Source organism: Chanodichthys erythropterus, chromosome 2 (assembly GCF_024489055.1).
Source record: "Chanodichthys erythropterus isolate Z2021 chromosome 2, ASM2448905v1, whole genome shotgun sequence".
In the NCBI taxonomy this organism is placed as follows: domain Eukaryota; kingdom Metazoa; phylum Chordata; class Actinopteri; order Cypriniformes; family Xenocyprididae; genus Chanodichthys; species Chanodichthys erythropterus.
In genome coordinates this window covers 19,025,235-19,048,222 of record NC_090222.1, presented here as the reverse complement: position 1 = coordinate 19,048,222, position 22,988 = coordinate 19,025,235, and the positions used below count along the sequence as shown (strand labels likewise).

Below are 22,988 nucleotides of genomic sequence, written 5' to 3'. Positions count from 1 at the left end.
AATGCATATGTGGCACGTCTGCTTTGACCCGCTCCGCTCTTGCTCTCTCGAGGTCAGGAAGTGGGCATGGAGGGGGCGGATGTTGTGGGTGGGTGCAGCGTAGAGAGGAGGTGACGGAGGGAGGAGAGAAGGAGGAGTGGAGAGTTCCCCCCACTTGTTATCAGTTTGTTCCTCCTTCTTGGCCACACACTGACAGAGTCTAAGACAAGCGGAGAGAGTGAGACAGAGAACGAGTGTGTGCATGTGTGACAGAGGAAGAGGACCTCACTGAACGAGTGCACACTTATTCATCAACATGACAAAGAACGGTCCTGTTGCATCCATGGATTATTCCCATATGTGGTTGCCAGGTATGTGTCCAGAGCATCTGTGCGGTTGCCAGGTTGGTCTCTTCTGAGTTGTATTGAAATGCAAGGACGTTTGTGGTCATCAGACCGAGAAGGTCAGCGTAGAGAAACTGAAAGGAAGAGCTGTGCAAAGTTAAACTGAAATTCCAAGATGTACTATGAGTTGAATTTCATAGTGTCTGTTTTTTATTCTAGAAATAGAAATGTTACAGTGCTTTGCAGATGTATTCAGACGCATTATTTTATTTCAAAGCACTGAAACTTGCAATTTTGTATTGTTTAATAAATTAATATTTTTAGACGGGAAAAAATATTTTTTTAAATAAATTATTTTAATTATTAATTAATTAAATAAATGTAATTTTATTATTAATGCCACTGTGAGACATTTGGTGTAAGTGTTAAAATACATTTTGGAGAATCTGTGTTCTGAGAATGTTCCCGGATTCTGGCTTTTCAGGTTGTCAGATGATGTTTTGCACTGCAGTTTTCACGCATTTGAATGTGGGTTGAAATCTGGGCCAATCTCGGACATTCACCTTCATGTTCTTGAGCCACTCAGAGTTTAGTTCAGTTCAGTTCAGCAGACAGAACGAGATTTTCTTGCAGTATTTCACTGCATTTTGTGCCATTTATTTTTTCCTTCTACCTTAACAAAATGCCCAATGCCACAGCATGACGCTTCCACCACTCTCTATGACTGTGAGGATGATGTTTTTTGAAGTGTGGCTGGTATTAAATTTGCACAACATAAATAACGTTTAGTAGATTCAAGGTTTTCTTAAACACCTTTTTTTTTTTTTTTTTTGAATAATGACTTAGCTACTGAACTCTGTGGATTTTCTCACTTAGTCTCTTGTTGACACAATGAGGTTTAGAGGCCTTTTTTTCTATGAAATTAAAAGGTCTAATTGTAGCATTTGTAATTTAGTAAAATGTGAAAACTGTTTAATGATCTGATTTTTACCAAGCACTGCATATGAATTGGTGTTCTTGTGATTTCTTTTATATAATCCTCAAAATAATTTACATTTCTCTGAATTCATTTCAATGGCACATTTGTTGATATTTTAATACCAGATACCACACACAATTCGGAAAGCTCTGGCTTTTAATTGCTTTAAAAACAACTCCAATTTGTAGTATTATGTGCATAAAATCTTTAGACTATCTATTAGACTACCATTATGTATACCTAGTCTTTTGCTGATTCATCAGGCATATATAAGCATTTTTCAGTACTGAAGAGGTGATGAAATTATATTTGTTGACTGGAAGTGCAAGGGAACCTCTGGGAAACCCAGTGTGAAGTTCTTCATGGGGATTCCCCTCTTCCTCCCAGATCCCAACTGACAATTGACAGCTCTCGGTACAGGAACTCTTGCCTTTTATAATGAGGGGACTAGTATGTTAGTGGATATATAGTATCTGTTTGCTAAAACAGGCCATGAGAAGCCATGCTTCTTTGAGTATTGTTTCCTTCACTTGCTATGAAGTGTCTAGCAAGTTGGCCAGCTTGAAACCACTATCGTGTTCCTAAATACATCTTGCATTATCATTACTTATAATCTGACCTTTCGCACATAGTAAATCAGCACTGAGAGTCCAGTCAGAAGACGTAAGAGTTTACTGGAACTCAGACACCTTCATATTAATTTGCAGCTAAATGCAATACAGTGATGGAGATTTGAGATTGATAATTGTCTTTTCAACTTGAGATGTGGCATCTTGGTCTTTAAGTAGATGAAAATCATGTAAAACACTATTAGCTTGGAAATAATTTCCAGTATGTGCAAGCAGTGTAAGCATGTTTATTTTAGATTTATAATAAGAATAGATATGTTTGTAATACAGAAGTTATGAAATGGAGAAGTTCAGAATATAGTAAGAAATAGATCTGTGTGTGTCAGCTACTGTATAAAGACTGTATATGATAGGAGCACTTACATTCAAGCATGTGTGTGTGTGTGTGTGTGTGTGTGTGTGTGTGTGTGTGTGTGTGTGTGAATATTAATAGCTGGTCCGACAGTAAGGGTTTGGTTTAACACGTTGTGTTTGCCCCAGCCTGAGGGGAAACAGAGAGGGAAGTGAGACATTAACACCAAAACCATCAAGCACTATTTCATATTAACTTCATATGAACTGCACATGCACTTCATAAAACAAACTTTATATTCCTGATCTAATCTTTTAAAACTGTTGCGGTGAATGTATAAATTATCATTGACTGCAAGGTGTCAGATAAGCTTGTGATGATTCACTAAAACCGATCAGTGATTAAAAACATTTCTTTCACCTTTTTGCTTGCGATTCATGTCTCTCTGAAGACCTCTAGGCAGCATAAAAGACCATTTTTATGAATTATGACACCAAATCTTACTCAAAATAGTCAGAAATTGTGTGTGACACAATCTGAAAATATTTTTAAACTTTCATCCTGAGCCTGAACAGGCCGTTCTGTGGAAACCCTGTACTACAGACGGCCCCGCTCCTTGACGGGCCTGAAGAGGGGCTTTCCTTCCTTTTTACTTCCTTTCACCAACCACTGTGGCTGGACCCCGGATTTGTTCGTCTGAGGAAGTCGGCAATTCTTCAGCTTTTTGGTGGCTTTTACACGAGTGACACAACAGATACAAGTGTGAAACTGGTTTCCTGTGTAACTTTCTCTGGGATTATTACAATCCATTTTTAAAAAGTTGTACTGCCCCCTGGAGGAGTCAGATATTAGTTATCAGTATCTGAGAAAGGCCTCATTGTTTCATGCAATTGGCAGGAATGAAATATTGGTGAAAGGAACTGTGAAAGAGTGAGAAATGAAGGATGAAATGTGAGTGCTGAGGGGAGATAGATAAAGAGGATCAGACGTGATAGTGGTATAAGCAGGTGGGTGATATTATTAGTCAGTCGTTGACTTTATTTGCATTTTTCACAAAAGGGAAGTGAGTGTTTCTGTGTGTGAGTGAGTATGTGTGTGTGTTTATGCATGTTTATTTGAGAGATTCTTTTTTATTTTTGCTGCAGAGTTTATACCTCTGATGCTGCTTAGCTCTTTTAAAACAATGTGTATTGTAAAAAGTGTCATACAAATAAACTAAATTGGCTTGAATGCCTCAGAAACGTGCAGTCTGTGTGTTTTGACTTATATGTCTATCTGCGTACTTCATTGTAGACCAGAGCTTCATAAAACTCTTTCAAAAAATGTTATTAGTATTCTTATAAGATACATTTCACACACGTTTACTTTACAAACACGGTTTCTCTCTGCTGAGGGACTGGGACAGTCCCATGGGCTTGGTTACAGTTAAATTTGAAGTGACACATCTGTGGTGATGTACTCACTATTAGTTGTTTGTTGGATTGATCACGTCTTCACTTGTTTGAGAATGAAGGAAGCTAGACCTGACCTGAAGCTGCTCTATCATCAAAAAGCCTTTTTATTCCAAATATAACATACTTGTGGTTGTTTATCAACAAAAATATTAGTAATTTAATAATATATAATAAAATTTAATTACTCTTGATATTTTACAGTATGGTGATTATGTTAAACAGAAATGCTTCAGCGGATAATGACGGATTTCATACCTGTCTCTATTTTTTTCCATAGATATCAGAATGTCAAAGCCAGTAGAGGTTGAGAATCCAGCGGCAGACTCTCCGATGGAGAGCACAGGTATAGATTACACTGTTTGTCTGTAACAAAATGGATTTTTCTGCTCATATATGTGACCCTGGACCACAAAACCAGTCATAATTTTTTTAAAATACAGCATCTGAAATCTGAATTAATATGCTTTCCATCGATGTATGGTTTGTTAGGATAAGACAATATTTGGTCGAGATACAACTATTTGAAAATCTGGAATCTGAGGGTGCAAAAACATCAAAATATTGAGAAAATTGCCTTTAAAGATGTTCAAATTAAGTCCTTAGCAATGCATATCCACTCACAAATATAATTTTTTGATATATTTATGGTAGGGAATTTACAAAATATCTTCATGGAACATGATATTTACTTAATATCTTAAGGTTTTTTGGCATAAAAGAAAAATCGATCATTTTGACCCATACAATGTATTGTTGGCTATTGCTACAAATATACCTGTGTGACTTATGTCTGGTTTTGTGGTCCAGGGTCACTGATAGCATCTTACCTGGCCCTATAACACATATGATAAAAGTATTTTAGCAGCATATTTTATGTGTTAACAATATACATAATAAAATTATATATTTTTTATAAAATTCAAAAATGTATTTTTTATGTAACAATATAAATAAACTAAATAATCTATATTAGCTCTTATTATGTTGTATTAACATTATATAGAATTTAAATTATACATATAGAATAATAAATAAAGATTAAGCAAAAAAAAAAACAGTAAATAATTGAATATATATATATGTAGCAAAGTTTTCTACACAAAAAAACTGTACTAACTCTTCTGATGTCAAACTAACTAAACTTAAACTTTTTAGCAAACAAAAATGTACCAAATTAACCAATAAGTTGCCTTCTCTCATTATATTTCTCTCATTGCGTGTCTTAGACTCTGAAAGAAATGGCTCAGATTCAAATAATCAGGTAAGTGAGTGACTGGCACCAGTGGTTTTTTTTTTTTTAAAATCTGAATACAGCATCATTTAAAAAAAATGAATCGCATTTCTAAGGCGTTTCCCTCCAACAGGTTCAGCCGATGAAAATCAACCCTTTCTCCCTTTCACCCACGCTGAGTAGCAGCACCAAGGTGAGAAAATGGATGCGAATGCTCGTGTTACTGAGTGTTTTACAAACATATCTGCGCATTTTCTAGTTTGTGGGTTATGGCCAATTTAAAACTGGTTTTGAAGACTGTTTGATTAAAACTTAGTGTATACAGTTTACAGTTTTTTCCACAATTCATTATCGTCTCTTTGTCACCCTCATTTAAATACCCCCACTCACCGTGTCCCTTTCAAGCCATGAATTCATCATCAACGTTTCTCTGTCTCAGGCTAAGGTGGAGGATTGTGGTGAGATGTCTCCCGCTGCACCTGCTCAGACGGCCCTTCCACACACACAGCTGATGCTAACGGGTGGCCAGCTCGCAGGGGTAAGAAAAACATGCCAAAACATGTACGCGCACTTACATTTCATATGTGCTTGTGTGTGTCTGTGTGGGTTCCTGTGTGAGCTTGCTCGCCTTGCTTTACATGTGCTTTCTTTCATCCACTTTTCTAACTTTTATTGTCACCACATTTTCCTTCTCTGCTGCATTTTCTCTCTTTCTAGTTGACTGCACTTTTGCCTGCACAGCAACAGCTGCTCTTACAGCAGGCGCAGCTCCTCGCTGCAGCTGTGCAGCAGTCGCATGTGGCCCACGCAGCCAATCAACAGCAAGCCCAGCAGCAGGCCAGTCAGCAGGCAGCTCAGCAGCAGTCACAGGGCCAGTCGCAGAGCACACAAGAACAAACCGCCAACCCCGTCCCGCCTCCTCCTCACCAGCTCCCTATTTCTCAGCCAATCCAGCTCACTGCCCAGGTACAGCCAATCAGTGCACCTGAGGTGATACTAGGGGCAAATTCACGAAACAGCCAATTTTAAGGCACAAAAGCCTGCGTCTCATTTGCTTATTGTCAGTGAATTCCCTCCTCAGTCCACCTCAGATCAGAGTGAAACCATAATGTCCTCTCAGCATCTGTTTCTTTTCTCTCTTTCAGGACATTCAGCAGTTGTTACAGCTGCAGCAGTTAGTCCTCGTTCCAGGACACACTCTGCCTTCACCCGCACAGTTTCTTTTACCACAAACACAGCAAGGGCAGCAAGGTAGCTTATTTTCTATTTGTATTCTCACGCTGCGTCCTAAAGAAGTTTCCTATGTCAAGTCATTTGTCTCTCCTCACTGAAAGTCAGACTTGTTTCATGTCAGTTGTCATGATCCCAGCTGGTTGAAACTACATGTCTGACTAACACAGATGAGAAATTATTATTATCACTTTATTTTATCATTTTTTCAAGGTGTAGTGATTGGATTAAAAAAATGTGGTTGTCAGTCAGATTTCATTTAATGTTAATAAATATAAGCATATGGTTGTGTATGTTTCAGGGCTGCTATCAACACCAAATCTAATTCCACTACCTCAACAAAACCAAGGAAGCCTGCTGGCCGCTCCACCCAGACTTAGTCTTCAAGCACAGGTACATCATCTAATGAAAGACCCACATAATTGAGAGGTAAACATATGTCAGAGGGTACATAAACAGGTTCTGGAAATATATTTCTTTATTTAAAAAAATATAACTTAAAAGGTTAGTTCACCCAAAAATGAAAATTCTGTCATCACTTACTCTTAAGTTGTTACAAACCTGTATAAGTTTATTTATTCTGCTAAATACAGAAGTTATTTTAAAGAATGTGGGTAACCAAACAGTTGTTAACCATTAACTAGAAAAAAATATTAGTGCTTTTATTATCCCTTTACAAATATTAGTGCTTTCAACAGAATAAAATAACTGATCAAGTAACTGTAAATAAAAAAAAAAATTTAAAAAAATGAATTTTTTCAGTTCCTTTTTTAAACAAGAAAAACAATATTGTGTGTAGGCTTTGTAAGTTTGTGTGGATTACAGGTGTAGCAAAATACTTGTTACTACTGTTCAAAAGATTGGGCATTAGGGATGTAACGGTATTATCAATAATCGTGGTATCGCGATAGCAAAATTGTCTCGATATCATCGTGGTCACACGACTGTATGAAACGATATGAATTCCGGGCAAAAAGTGTAGTTTTTTTTTAGCTCAATGGAGCAGAACGGAGGGAAGTGGTAACTAGGGTTGAGAACCAAGAAAGAGTGCGAGAAGTGTATCCTTTAATAGAGACGTCTCACCTCATGAGACGTCTCATTATAGCAATGAATGCTGAAAAGCCCTCGTGCTACTCTTTATAAAATTAAATTCGCGATATTCAAATCTGCATTTGCGCTGCCGTTGATCTAGAGAGCAGTTGTCATGTTTAGATATAAACAGCTTCACAAACAATCTTTTCAAACACACAGTATCATTATTTCTGTTACAAATATTCCAATTATCACAGAAGTATACAAAAGTTTATTATTCAGATGAACGCTGATGTCAACGTTACTGATCAAAACAGAATAAATCACCTTTTGAAAATGCTTCAGACCAACATATTGATTGCATTGCTATGCCACTAGGTGGCAACAAATTAATGTTAAAGGTGCCATCGAACGTTTTTTTTACAAGATGTAATATAAGTCCTTGGTGTCCCATGAATGTGTCTGTGAAGTTGCAGCTCAAAATACCCCTTAGATTGTTTTTAATTAATTTCTTTAACTGCCTATTTTGAGGCATAATTAGAAATGCGCCGATTCAGGCTGCGGCCCCTTTAATTGCTAACGCTCTCCGCCCCCTCCCGAGCTCTCGACTCTATCATTGCATAAACAAAGTTCACACAGCTAATATAACCCTCAATGGATCTTTACAAAGTGTTCGTCATGCAGCATGTCTAATCGCGCAAGTACAGTATTTATTTGGATGTTTACATTTGATTCTGAATGAGTTTGAGGCTATGCTCCGTGGCTAACGGCTAATGCTACACTGTTGGAGAGATTTATAAAGAATGAAGTTGTGTTTATGAATTATACAGACTGCAAGTGTTTAAAAATGAAAATAGCGACGGCTTTCTTGTCTCCGTGAATACAGTAATAAACGATGGTAGCTTTAACCACATTTAACAGTACATTAACAACATGCTAACGAAACATTTAGAAAGACAATTTACAAATATCACTAAAAATATCATGATATCATGGATCATGTCAGTTATTATCACTCCATCTGCCATTTTTCGCTATTGTTCTTGCATGCTTACCTAGTCTGATGATTCAGCTGTGCACATCCAGAGGCCTGCCCTTGTCTAATGCTTGAACATGGGCTGGCATATGCAAATATTGGGGGCGTACACCCCGACAGTTACGTAACAGTCTGTGTTATGTTGAGATTCTCCTGTTTTTCGGAGGTCTTTTAAACAAATAAGATTTATATAAGAAGGAGGAAACAATTTCGTCGGGAGTTTGATTGACAAGCGATCAAACCAATCAGAACGCCGCATCCGCCATTTTGTCCGACAAAGCAGCCAGTAGTTAAAAGATTAACCTCGGTGGAGTTAAACTTGAAAAATGGTGTGCATTGACGTCTTTCCGCGTTTGAAACAACATTCATTCTCATGTTCATGTACTGAACTCTTGTTATTCAACTATACCGAGGTAAATTCAATTTTCAATTCGATGGCACCTGTAAAAAAAACAGGTGTAAAACTGAATCATTCTTTCAGAAACAAGCGACATCTTTATAAATTAAATTTGTGTTGAATTTGTGGTAACACTTTACAATAAGGTTCATTTGTTAACATTAGCTAATGTATTAACAAGCATGAACTAACCATGAGCAATACATTTGTTACTGTATTTGTTAATCTAGTGTATGTGCACAAGTTTGAGTCTTGATGTGTGTCTGGTTTGTGGCAGAGAGAGAAGGTTGCAGAGAGCATCGTGAACACAGTGACGCCAGTGACCTCTCACCCCGAGGAGCCCAGTGACCTGGAGGAACTGGAGCAATTTGCCCGCACATTCAAGCAGAGAAGGATCAAACTGGGCTTCACACAGGTACACACACATACAAATACACACACACACACACAAGTTTTGTATTTCTTTGTAAAGTAACGTTTGGTCTCTGTTTCCCTCTACAGGGTGATGTGGGATTGGCCATGGGGAAACTCTATGGGAATGATTTCAGTCAGACCACAATCTCTCGATTTGAGGCGCTCAATCTCAGCTTCAAGAACATGTGCAAACTCAAACCTCTGTTGGAGAAGTGGCTGACTGACGCAGGTAACCATCACAAACTGATTTTACAGCTGTCATTCATACACAATCCAAAAGGTTCCTATTGGTCTCAAATGCATGTCCTGAGCATATAGTAATACTACAGTTTAAGTTGCATTTAGGCTGCTTTATTATTGAAAAATAAATTGTAAAAATAGATTGACAACCACAGAATGTTTTGTAGTGTATAAAACAATTTAAGGTTGAATTACCAGTAAAAATTAAACTATGTTTTTGTTACTCAGAAACAATGTCGATGGACAGCACCTTGCCGAGTCCCAGTTCTCTCTCCTCTCCCTCTCTGGGGTTTGAGGGCCTGCCTGGCCGTCGCAGGAAGAAACGCACCAGCATTGAGACTAACGTCCGCGTCGCTCTGGAACGCAGCTTCATCACGGTCAGAACACGTGATTACAAAACCATTGCACAACACATACTACTGTTCAAAAGTGACTTTTTAAAAAAAATGTTTGTGAAATAAGTCTCTTATGCTCACTAAAGCAGTAGAAAATATTATAATAAATATTTAAAATATAAAAAATGCAATTTATTCCTGTGACTGCAAAGCTGTTGCGATGTTTGCGATAGATTTTTTCAGAATTCTTCAATGAATAGAAAGTTTGAAAGAACAGCATTTATTTGAAATAAAAATATTTTGTAACCTAAAGACTTTATAAATAGGAAGATGGTCCACTCCTATTACTTATGAATGGGAGAAAGTGCAACACCCAATATGGCGAATAAGCCACGCCTTAAAAGTGAACGAGCCAATCATGATTAGTAAAGTCATCACGTCACCGCAGCTGCTGTTAGAAGCTCCAGATGCTGTAAAAACAGGCAGCGTTCTCAGACTCGCGCTCATGACTGCGCAAGCGCGCTGGCTGGTCTAGCATGAAAAATAATCTTTTTTTAAAATGCTATTTGAACATAAATAACAAGCTTTATGAGACAGTTGTTGTCAGATTTCATTGGTGTTTTCAAATAAGAAATGTAATCTAATCATAAGCTTAGTGAACAGTTTTGGAGAACTTTATTTTGCCCCGTTCAAAAAGATAGGAGCTGCACTTGGATGCCTGAGAGGCGTTTCAAAGATGGCCGCCGAGTGAAATGACTCTTAAAGAGACTTTGATAAAAGTCTTTCCTTTCACTTTTGATCAATTTAATTATTGTGTATAACCAAACAAACATTCATATACACTTCCATAATGAATGTCCTCAAATAATCCCATCCTAAACCTTTGAATCGGTTGTGTTTTCTGCATTCAGAACCAGAAGCCTACCTCAGAGGAGATCCTGCTCATCGCTGAGAAGCTCAACATGGAGAAGGAGGTGATCCGCGTCTGGTTCTGCAACCGCCGACAGAAAGAGAAACGTATTAACCCCTCCAGTGCCACCCCTCCCTTGCCCAGCCAACCCCAGCCCACCTCGCACAAACCCCCCTGCTACAGCCCGCACATGGTACGACCCGGCTTGCTCCCTTGGCTCATACCCCCATCTCAAATGACCCTGTGCCACAACACTCTACTAGTTTCTCCTGCATGAGCACTTGATAATAATCATTCCCTTAATGGCACATATACCATTCATTCCTAAATGTGGTTTCACCCGCCCTGCATTGCTTTGCATTATAATGTGGAATAATCATAATTAATACCTTCACAGCCAATTTATACAACTTAATTCACTGTCATTGTTGTAATACTATAGGATTCAACCTCTGTTACTTATACTTGTTTTTCGAAGGAATACTGCATGTATTCACTAACTTTCACACTCAGTATTTTTCTGAGCGAGTAGCACTACAGAGCACAAGCCTTCCAGTGTTTGACACCAGCCTTTTTACCCTCTCTGTCCATCATAATTCCCTTTTGACCTGTGACATCATATCCACATCTTCCTTACAGATGCCCAGTCAGGGACCTTCCCAGACATTGAGCAGTCTTAGTACAGCAGGTAGGGTGTGCAAGTGGACATCTGTTGATCATAGATGCATATAATTGCATATAGTATATCTATGATGGATTCTCTATCTGTTATTATTTCCCTCTGTCAGTGACCACCATGTCATCAGTTTGCCCTTTGACCTCAAGTGGGCCCTCCTTAAGCTCCGCCTCATCACCTGTAACCCCGCCTCCACGTGCTGATGCCAGCCCCGCCCCTCCGACTCACAGTACACTAAGTCTGAACACAGGGTGAGTTGATTTCTCTCTCATACACACACACACACACACACACACACACACACACACACACACACACACACACACACACACACACACACACACACACACACACACACACACACACACACACTCACTCATCACCTTTTACTCCCTCTGGATCAGCAAATATAGGTAACTGCAGTGTGCCAATGTATTTTTGTGTGTGTGGTTTTGTCATCCGCAGTTTATGGCATAAAAAGAATGGTGACGTTTCTAACTACATCACTGACTTTGCTGCAAGTTTGAGGTGAATACAACCAGCAGAGTCTGTGTTCTTACACACACACACACACAAATATAAAATAAACACACACATTCATGTAAACATTTGTCAAGTATAGGGAAATGTTGATTAAGGCATAGGGTGAATTCTGGTAAACTGGCTTTGTTTTTGATATTGACATTATACACAGTGAGCACCATATCACAATTTTTAATTGATTGCATCATTCTTTTTTCTTTATTTACAAAGTTAAATATGAGATATTAAGACATTAAATACTTTATATTAATTATAATTAATGTTTTATAAATATTTATAATTAAAGCTAAATTTTCAGCAGGCATTATTCTAGTTTAAAGTGTCATTGTGACATGCTGATTTGATGCTCAAAAAATGCTTCTTTATAATTATCACTATTAAAAACAGTTGTGCTGCATATTATTATTATTATTTTATTTTTATTTTTTGTGGAAACCTATGGAAGCCCGTTTCCGCCACTAAAGCCACTAAAAAAACAAAACAAAAAACAAACATGAATTGCGACTTTTTATCTCAGAGTTTATATCTCACAATTGCGAGTTATAAAGTCAGAATTCTGAGATATAAAGTGGCAATTGCGTGATAAAAAGTCAGAATTCTGAGATATAAAGTTGCAATTGCGAGTTTTAAAAATTCAGAATTCTGAGATATAAATTCGCAATTGCGTGATAAAAAGTCAGAATTCTGAGATATAAAGTCGCAATTGCGAGTTATAAAGTCAGAATTCTGAGATATAAAGTTGCAATTGTGTGATATAAAGTCAGAATTGCGAGATATAAAGTCAGAATTGTGAGATATAAAGTCGCAATTGCGAGTTTTAAAAATTCAGAATTCTGAGATATAAAGTCGCAATTGCGTGATAAAAATTCAGAATTCTGAGATATAAAGTCGCAATTGCGTGATATAAAGTCAGAATTCTGAGATATAAAGTCGAAATTGCGAGTTATAAAGTCAGAATTCTGAGATATAAAGCCGAAATTGCGAGTTAATAAAGTCAGAATTCTGAGATATAAAGTCGCAATTGTGAGTTATAAAGTCAGAATTCTGAGATATAAAGTCGAAATTGTGAGTTATAAAGTCAGAATTCTGAGATATAAAGTCGAAATTGCGAGTTAATAAAGTCAGAATTCTGAGATATAAAGTCGCAATTGCGTGATATAAAGTCAGAATTCTGAGATATAAAGTCGGAATTGCGAGTTATAAAGTCAGAATTCTGAGATATAAAGTCGAAATTGCGAGTTAATAAAGTCAGAATTCTGAGATATAAAGTCGAAATTGCGAGTTAATAAAGTCAGAATTCTGAGATATAAAGTCACAATTGCGAGTTAATAAAGTCAGAATTCTGAGATATAAAGTCACAATTGCGTGATATAAAGTCAGAATTCTGAGATATAAAGTCGAAATTGCGAGTTATAAAGTCAGAATTCTGAGATATAAAGTCGAAATTGTGAGTTATAAAGTCAGAATTCTGAGATATAAAGTCGAAATTGCGAGTTAATAAAGTCAGAATTCTGAGATATAAAGTCGAAATTGCGAGTTAATAAAGTCAGAATTCTGAGATATAAAGTTGCAATTGCGTGATATAAAGTCAGAATTGTGAGATATAAAGTCGCAATTGCGAGTTTTAAAAATTCAGAATTCTGAGATATAAAGTCGCAATTGCGTGATAAAAAGTCAGAATTCTGAGATATAAAGTTGCAATTGCGTGATATAAAGTCAGAATTGTGAGATATAAAGTCGCAATTGCGAGTTTTAAAAATTCAGAATTCTGAGATATAAAGTCGCAATTGCGTGATAAAAAGTCAGAATTCTGAGATATAAAGTCGAAATTGCGAGTTATAAAGTCAGAATTCTGAGATATAAAGCCGAAATTGCGAGTTAATAAAGTCAGAATTCTGAGATATAAAGTCGCAATTGTGAGTTATAAAGTCAGAATTCTGAGATATAAAGTCGCAATTGCGAGTTAATAAAGTCAGAATTCTGAGATATAAAGTCGCAATTGCGTGATATAAAGTCAGAATTCTGAGATATAAAGTCGAAATTGCGAGTTATAAAGTCAGAATTCTGAGATATAAAGCCGAAATTGCGAGTTAATAAAGTCAGAATTCTGAGATATAAAGTCGCAATTGTGAGTTATAAAGTCAGAATTCTGAGATATAAAGTCGCAATTGCGAGTTAATAAAGTCAGAATTCTGAGATATAAAGTTGCAATTGCGTGATATAAAGTCGCAATTGCGAGTTTTAAAAATTCAGAATTCTGAGATATAAAGTCACAATTGCGTGATATAAAGTCAGAATTGCGAGATATAAAGTCGCAATTGCGAGTTTTAAAAATTCAGAATTCTGAGATATAAAGTCGCAATTGCGAGTTATAAAGTCAGAATTCTGAGATATAAAGTTGCAATTGCGTGATAAAAAGTCAGAATTCTGAGATATAAAGTCGCAATTGCAAGTTATAAAGTCAGAATTCTGAGATAAAAAGTCGCAATTGCAAGTTATAAAGTCAGAATTCTGAGATATAAAGTCGCAATTGCAAGTTATAAAGTCAGAATTCTGAGATATAAAGTTGCAATTGCGTGATATAAAGTCAGAATTCTGAGATATAAAGTCGAAATTGCGAGTTAATAAAGTCAGAATTCTGAGATATAAAGTCGAAATTGCGAGTTAATAAAGTCAGAATTCTGAGATATAAAGTCGCAATTGCGAGTTAATAAAGTCAGAATTCTGAGATATAAAGTCGCAATTGCGAGTTAATAAAGTCAGAATTCTGAGATATAAAGTCGAAATTGCGAGTTATAAAGTCAGAATTCTGAGATATAAAGTCGAAATTGCGAGTTAATAAAGTCAGAATTCTGAGATATAAAGTCGCAATTGCGAGTTAATAAAGTCAGAATTCTGAGATATAAAGTCGAAATTGCGAGTTAATAAAGTCAGAATTCTGAGATATAAAGTCGAAATTGCGAGTTAATAAAGTCAGAATTCTGAGATATAAAGTCGAAATTGCGAGTTAATAAAGTCAGAATTCTGAGATATAAAGTCGAAATTGCGAGTTAATAAAGTCAGAATTCTGAGATATAAAGTCGAAATTGCGAGTTAATAAAGTCAGAATTCTGAGATATAAAGTCGCAATTGCGAGTTAATAAAGTCAGAATTCTGAGATATAAAGTCGAAATTGCGAGTTAATAAAGTCAGAATTCTGAGATATAAAGTCGCAATTGCGAGTTAATAAAGTCAGAATTCTGAGATATAAAGTCGAAATTGCGAGTTAATAAAGTCAGAATTCTGAGATATAAAGTCGCAATTGCGTGATATAAAGTCAGAATTGCGAGATATAAAGTCGCAATTGCGAGTTTTAAAAATTCAGAATTCTGAGATATAAAGTCGCAATTGCGTGATAAAAAGTCAGAATTCTGACTTTATTTCTCGCAATTGCGAGTTTATATCTCAGAATTCTGACTTTTTCTCACTACTGTGAAACGTTATTTCTCACAGTTCTTACTTTGCTTGCGTTTCCTTTCATTGCGACTGACCATCAGCATTACTGCTTTGTTATTATTATACATTAAATAGACCATCAGGATTACTGCTTTGTTATTATTATACATTAAATTGAGGACATCATAAAGGATTATTTTTAGTGCCGATTTACCAATAAAGAAATATTGATTTTACTGGAGGAGACACATAAAGATTAGTCTCCGGACATATGAATTATGCAGGAATATGCATATAGAATGTTTCCACGGTAACCTTGTACACAGCGTTTTTAAATGAGAAAAAACAGCTTTTACTGCCATCTAGTGGGCTTAATACTAAAATAACGAATATCTATCATGTTTCATTAACTTTGCAACTCAAGGGTAGAATCATGCAATTCTGCAAATTACAGTCGAGGTATTTGGACAATAAAAGTTTGTTTTTAACAGAATGGATACACTAATGAATTTTACACAATAATAACAATATAATAATAATCATAATAATTAGAAGAATCAGCTGTGGCGGAGGCGCAATAAATCAGACAAAGCTGAAGTGGCACATTTTATACACCAACAGCTTCAGACTTCACGGCAGCACGGCTATCGTTGGATGCACTGAGACAGAGATACTGACCATCAGTTAATTGCGAGAAAAAAAGTCAGAATTCTGACTTTTTATCACGCAATTTTGACTTTTTATCTCAGAATTCTGACTTTTTAATCACGCAATTTTGACTTTTTATCTCAGAATTCTGACTTTTTATCACGCAATTGCGACTTTATATCTCAGAATTCTGACTTTTTATCACGCAATTGCAACTTTATATCTCAGAATTCTGACTTTATATCACGCAATTGCAACTTTATATCTCAGAATTCTGACTTTATAACTCGCAATTGCGACTTTATATCTCAGAATTCTGACTTTATAACTTGCAATTGCGACTTTTTATCTCAGAATTCTGACTTTATAACTTGCAATTGCGACTTTTTATCTCAGAATTCTGACTTTATAACTTGCAATTGCGACTTTATATCTCAGAATTCTGACTTTATAACTTGCAATTGCGACTTTATATCTCAGAATTCTGACTTTATAACTTGCAATTGCGGCTTTTTATCTCAGAATTCTGACTTTATAACTTGCAATTGCGACTTTATATCTCAGAATTCTGACTTTATATCACGCAATTGCAACTTTATATCTCAGAATTCTGACTTTATAACTTGCAATTGCGACTTTTTATCTCAGAATTCTGACTTTATAACTCGCAATTGTGAGATATAAACTCGTTAAAAAGTCAGAATTCTGAGATAAAAAGTCGCAATTCATCTTTTTTTTTTGGCTTTTTTTTATGGAGGTTTTTTTTTTTTCCTTTTTTTTTTAGTGGCGGAAACGGGCTTCCATAGAAACCGATATATTTTATTCAGGATTCTTTGATAAGTATAAGGTTCAAGAGAACAGCATTTGTTTGATTATAATAGATTTTTTGTAACAATAAGAGGGAAAAAAATTGGTAACAATGTAAAAATCTTCACTTTCACATTTTTTGATCATTTGCTTAAAGGGTTTGTTCACCATAAAATGAAAATTTTGTCATTAATTAACTCACCCTCATATCGTTTCAAACCCGCAAGACTTTCGTTCATCTTTGGAACACAAATGAAGATAAAATCCCATGACTCAGTGAGGCCTCTATGGCCAGCAATGCCACTGAACCTCTCAAGATCCAGAAAGGTACTAAAGACTTATTTAAAACAGTTCATGTGACTACAGTGGTTCAACCTCAATATTATAAAGTGACGAGAATACTTTTTGTGCGCCAAAAAAACAAAATAATGTCTTTCTAGTGATGAATATTTAGTGAATATGTCTGCTTCAAAGCTTTATAAATATTTTGTTTCGAATCAGTGGTTCGGAGTGCCAAAGTCACACGATTTCAGTAAACGAGGCTTCGTTTATGTGATCCGAACCACTGATTTGAATCAAAAAGTATTCTCGTCGCATTGTAATATTAAGGTAGAATCCAGGTTTTAAATATGTCTTTAGTACCTTTCTGGATCGTGAGAGGTTCAGTGACATACCTGGCAATGGAGTCACTGAGCCATTGAATTTCATCAAAAATATCTTAATTTGTGTTCTGAAGATGAACGATGGTCTTATGGGTGTAGAACGATATGAGGGTGAATAATTAATGACAGAATTTTCATTTTAGGGTGAACTAACCCTTTAATAAATGCATAAATGTACTGACCCCAAACTTTTGAACAGTAGTGTATATACAGGCCGTGCCTTGTTGTAAGGTAAACACTCCATTATTTAAATAGTTATCAATTGAATATATTAAAAATATTCATTATAAATTTGTTTTGGTACTACAAAAAATGATATATATAAATTCAGAATCCACTCAGTACCAAAGTGCTAGTATGTTTTGCACATTTGTTCAGAGATTTTGCATATTTGTTCAAAAGATTTAGTAAAATCCCACTACATCTTAGCGTAAGGGTTGTTACGGACTGATGCGTCACTGAGTTCTGCTGGCATGTGACCTGCACTGTATTACAAGAAAAGATGTATATTCTGCAAAGATTTGTCTTCTTGCACTGTTTTTCCAGCTCTTAACTATGCTTCGAAATGTTTTCTCTTTTCCCCTTCCTATTCCTTTCTGTCTGTGTGTTTCGTGGGATGGTTATTTGTTTGTGTGACTCAGGAATACGGTGAGGGGAGTTAACACAGGAATAAACCAAGCTCTCCTTGGCAGCAACCCACTTGCTACTATTCAAGGTTTGTGCGAAAAGGAGGGCGAGAGAAACACTGATGACTCTGCCACCTCATTTCAGTCATATGTGTTACCATGTCCTCTCTTTTTGAGTGTTTGTTTACGTCCTTCCACTCCTATTCTCCTCTGCTCTCACTGTTCGTCGGTTCACACAGCACTAGTGCATCCCGTTTATCGTGTCACGTGTTATTTTTGTTGATGTTTGTGAGTAATACTGTGTTTCTTCCACAGCTCTAGCAGCCAGTGGTGGCCAGCTGCCCATTTCCAGTCTTGAGGGTAGCAGCAAGGTGTTAATTGGTGGTTCTGGGGCCCAAGGAGCAGGTCTTACCTCTTCCCTCTTCCTCAACCACTCCTCTTTGTTGCCCATGGCAACAGGCCCCAGCATGGGATTGGGCGGTTCAGCTGTTGGCAAAACCTCATTTCCTGTCGCAGGCGGCATGAGTCCCTCCCCTTGCTCGAGCCCCGTCTCTTCCTGCTCTTCCGGCGAATTGCTACACAGCCCACACTCGATTGGAGGGGCTAAAATCGAGTGATGTTGCCCTAGTCCAATCACAAAAGGAGGAGAAGGAGGAGGTGAAACCTTACCTGTGAACCAAAGCATCTCTTGATCCCCTCGCTCCCTTTCATTTCCTCTCGTTCATACTCTCTCTCTTCCGCTCTCCCACTCTACTGATGCCAAAAATACACAGAGTAGAAGAGGGGAGAGATGGAGAGACAGCGTGGAAGGAGGAAGAAAGAGGAGAAGAGGGAAAATGAAACCAAAAAAACACCACAAGGCTTAGCGGGACGCAGCCAAATACGTAAATAAAAGAAGAAAAAAACTGTGTGAGTAGTGGACAAAAAGAGATCCCTGAGCACCAAAAACAACAAACTTTTACTGTGTTGTAGAACAATGGCATCTCTTTGAAGAAAACGTGGAATACTGAATACCAAAAAGTATAAAGGAACTTTGAGAGACTCACTATGACAAAAAAATACAAGCATACCAAAATCTCAAATACCAAAAACAAACACCAAAAAATACGGATGGAAAAGCTTTATCCAAAGGACATGTAAATAGCCAACCATCCAGGACCAGACCCAGTGACAACAATCCAGCCATCTCTGAGCTCATCATCTCATTTGCCTTGCAATCATACCCTTTTTCTATGATTCACTGTTTCAGCATAAAATATGAGCGAGCCGGGCTCAAACGCTCTTGTGTTTCACTTGTTCTGCCTCATTCTTGTCTCTGTTTTTCAAAGAAGTAGCAGATTTTCCATCAGTCTTCATTAAATGTTTCCATACATATGATCATCATCATCATCATTTCATATCTTATTGAGCATATAGAGAGGATTGGGTGTTTGGTCTTTGATGTGTTCATCATATTAGCGCTGCATAGCTTGTTTGTCCAATGACATGAATGTCGTAAAGTGTAATAAAAGTGAGACCAAGGTCCTCTCTGTAGCTTTTACTGCTCAAAGTGTAAATACTCTCATTTCTCTCTTAATAATTAAGTGCTTGCATGCCTCCCTCACTCACTCACTTTCTCCCTTTTGAATACCAAAGCGATTCATTCATACATGATCAGTTCATCATTCACACAATGCAGAAAGAGTTTGGGGGCCCAAACCTTGACAAAGCCGCTCCTATCCTCCCTGCTTCTTCTACAAGCCAAAAAAATGAAGCGAAACTTCACAGCCAGCTGAACTTCCCAGAAAAGAAAACCAAAAAAACAAACCAAGCCAAAAATTGATGGAGTCACTGTACAGAAAAACAACATCCCTTCACACATCTCTGGACCGAGGTCGCCCAGAACCGCGTAGCAAGGGATCCGCCTCCTGTCATTCAAACTGTTCCTGGTCCTGGGTGGCGGGATCTTTGATGACCTCACTGGACTCATCTGAAGATGATTCGGGTTCGTTTGGGGGTTGGGAGGGTTGTTACTTTTGGTCTTTCGTTCTGTCCGTCTGTTTTGTGGGGCTTTTCTCGGCTGTGTGTGTAGATTTGTGTGCTTTCGTTTGGGGAAAAGGTATTCACGTATTTGCGGAAATCTCATTTTTTACGTTCCTTACTTGTTCCTATCTAGTTGTGTTAGAGACTCTAATCAGGTGGTTGAAACAATACTGTGAAAATTCAGTTCAACGGATAAGAAACCAGGCTAAAAACACACTCAAGTACATCCAAAGAACCAAAGTCAAGTATAAACAAGCTTTAAAGAGAACCAAATATCACATAAGCAACAACTTACATGCTTTCATCCACCTTACCGTTGTATTTATATCGTGCTGAAATCTGTAGTCGCTGCAGGTTCAACGAGGGATGGATACATGAACTCAGTTCTCTACGTTACCGTATAGTCCGAATGGGTCAGTTAGTGCTTCTATAGATTTTGTAGTAAATGATCTATGTTATAATGCTTACTAATTGCTAATGTATGGAAGAAAAACATTGTGAAAAGATAAAAAAATGTTGATATTTACTTAGACCAAAAATTCACACTATCTCTCTTTTGGGTTTTTGTGTTTTCTTCCTCCCCCATTTTAAAGAAATTGATTTTTGTTATTTATTCTCCTCTTGCTCGTTTGTGAATTTTCTTAACAGACCTTTTTTATTATTAATATTATTATTTATTTAATATATTCCAAATGCTGTTTTGTAGTGGGTGTGTTTGAGGCACCAGATTGTATTCAAATGTAAACTTCCTTTGCCAAGGCGACCTTTCAAACCAAATCCATCGACAAATGCAACCGTCGGTCCTAATGGGCCGGCCACTATTCGACAGCATAGGGGCGGACACTTGTCTTCTCGACCTCTTAGCTGTTCCTTACTGGACAGAGCCTATGGAGGGAAACCTATCAGGGGAAAAAGCAGCACTGTGGTTCTTCTGCTCAAATGTTTCGGTAGCATTCATTCAACGCTGAAGTAACCTTCCAGAGTAAAAGCACGCACTGCCATGGCTTAGAAGGGATGCGGTTTTACAGGAACCTGCGATGTATCTGAACGTACCTGTCTCACCACTGCTGATCGTGTTGCTATGGTTACTGTCGTGATGGCTACCGTGTGTGTGTGTGTGTGTGTGTGTGTGACAGTGTTGAGCGCAGTGCTGCCGTGAGCCTTGACCTGAAAGCTTTAAACAGCTACAAAACCAAAAACTTTAGGAGAGAAAAGATGGAGGCATTTGGGGTTCCTGGAGGGAAAATACAGCGAAATGTATGTATTGTACGATAGCGGAAATGTATCAGTGCTCCATCTTCCTCTCTGCCTCACTCCTCCTCCTGTTTGTCCTACTTCTTTTCCTGCTTTCTTTTGTATTTATTTCATAGTGTGTCTGTTGTTCTGTCTCCTGGTTACGGGGTGCAGAAGAGAGATAGTTCCTCATATACCTCACTCTCTTAACAGCAAACCAAATAGATGAATGCTTTAAAACAGAGAAGCGGGCTGCATCCGTCTGTAGGTGCCGGGGACGAGTGTTCTGATTGGACAGGGAATGTTTAGATGAAAGATCAGGGGCCAGTTGTATAAACATAGCCATTAAGAGCTGGTATGACCAACTAGCCGTCTTACTTTAGCCCTTGTGTGGTCTTCGTTTGGGGTGTACACTCGGGGTCTTTGGGGTCTCCAGAGACCCCAGGCGACAAAATGTAATTTTGTAACAAAAAAAAAAAATTTTTTAAACAAATGTAATTTTACTCTGTTTATTACATTTGTTTTTACTCCACATTTGTGCAGTTTTTGGAGGATTTATCATGTTTTCATATTTTTTTTAAATTTATATAAATATTTTGTTGAATAGGTTTTTATACAAAAACAGCTTTTTAGGTAAAATTCACTTTATAAAAGACCCACATTTCAAACTTTCATTCATGGGGATAACATGGATAATTTGTCATGGTTTAGTGTAGTGTCATGGTTTTCCATCTTTTGGAAAATGCAGCTTTAAAAGTAAAAAAAATATCATTTTCACCAGTAGATGGCTGCAGAGCTCCATTATTTGCTATGTGCTATTTGACTAACTGAAAGATATCTTTTCACAAGTTTTTTTCAGTTGGATTCATATCTAAATATTATGAAATCACAATTATGACAATAAAAATGACTTTTTGTCAAAGTGTAGAATTTTTTGTACTGAAAAAAAAAATCAGTCTTTCAATATTGTTACATTATGATGAGACCACGCTTAGAAAATTGACAAAATTCATAAAATTTAGATATGAATTGAAAAAAACTTGTGAAAAGATGTCTTTCAGTCATTCAAATAGCACATAGCAAATAGTGGAGCTCTGTAGCCATCTACTGGTAAAAATTCGTTTTTTTACTTTTAAAACTGCATTTTCCAAAAGATGGGCAAAAATCTTAGACTAAACCAATTTCATGTTATCCCCATGAATGAAAGTTAGAAATGTGGGTCTTTTAAAAAGTGAATTTTACATAAAAAGCTGTTTTTGTACAAAAACCTATTCAACAAAATATTTTTTCATTTATTTATATAAATGTAAAAGATATGATAAATCATCCAAAAACTGCACAAATATGAAGTAAAAACATTAATAAACAGAGTAAAATTACTTTTGTTGTTGTTGTTTTTAAATAAATAAATTATTTTGTTACAAAATTATATTTTGTTGCCTGGGGTATCTGGAGACCCCAAAGACCCTGAGTGTGACTTTTTTTTTTTTTTTACACTAACATAAAAACAAGATATCACTCCAATTTTTATTATTATTTGTAGATCTAGAAAGTGTTAACCACTGCACAAAGTTTCACCCCAAAGACCATACAAGAGTTAAGGCATCAAATTAGACCAATCTAAGTTTTTATGTAACTCACTTTAAAAAAAAAATTATGAACAAAAAAAGATGACTAACTTGTAAGACTAGTATTAGTTTATGCAAGCAACCCCAGGGATGAAGATGAAAGCACTCAAAGTACTTCAATGTAAGATTGATGCCAAGGCATGTTCACTCCCTCGGCCCTTGGGACCACTTTTCCAGTCACCAAACACAGGGCAGGACACATACAC

At 36.8% G+C, this 22,988-nt stretch overlaps 1 protein-coding gene across 4 annotated transcripts; it reads left to right on the top strand.

The window, feature by feature from the left end:
• The first annotated feature begins 203 nt into the window (after positions 1-203).
• On the top strand, positions 204-21,757 carry pou2f2b (POU class 2 homeobox 2b). 4 transcript variants are annotated; one of them, XM_067403938.1, is made up of 17 exons: positions 204-350; positions 3,955-4,020; positions 4,904-4,938; positions 5,042-5,101; positions 5,348-5,446; positions 5,626-5,874; positions 6,054-6,159; positions 6,440-6,531; positions 8,881-9,018; positions 9,105-9,246; positions 9,486-9,634; positions 10,504-10,695; positions 11,142-11,190; positions 11,291-11,429; positions 11,644-11,706; positions 17,915-17,988; positions 18,215-21,757. In XM_067403938.1, exons 1-17 carry the CDS (start codon positions 296-298, stop codon positions 18,514-18,516), a joined length of 2,010 nt encoding a protein of 669 aa, XP_067260039.1. In that variant the 5' UTR covers positions 204-295; the 3' UTR covers positions 18,517-21,757. The 4 variants fall into 4 exon arrangements, with proteins under 4 accessions (XP_067260039.1, XP_067260049.1, XP_067260057.1 ...); XM_067403948.1 differs by lacking the exon at positions 5,626-5,874; XM_067403956.1 differs by lacking the exon at positions 17,915-17,988 and having other exon boundaries at positions 18,215-18,384.
• Positions 21,758-22,988: the final 1,231 nt, after the last annotated feature.

Bases quoted from the DNA above. Each gene is read 5' to 3' on its own strand.
- pou2f2b (XM_067403938.1), top strand. From the start codon at position 296: ATGACAAAGAACGGTCCTGTTGCATCCATGGATTATTCCCATATGTGG. The intron at 11,430-11,643 runs GTGAGTTGATTT...TGTCATCCGCAG, and splicing joins ACACTAAGTCTGAACACAGG to TTTATGGCATAAAAAGAATG. The intron at 17,989-18,214 runs GTTTGTGCGAAA...TTTCTTCCACAG, and splicing joins CCCACTTGCTACTATTCAAG to CTCTAGCAGCCAGTGGTGGC.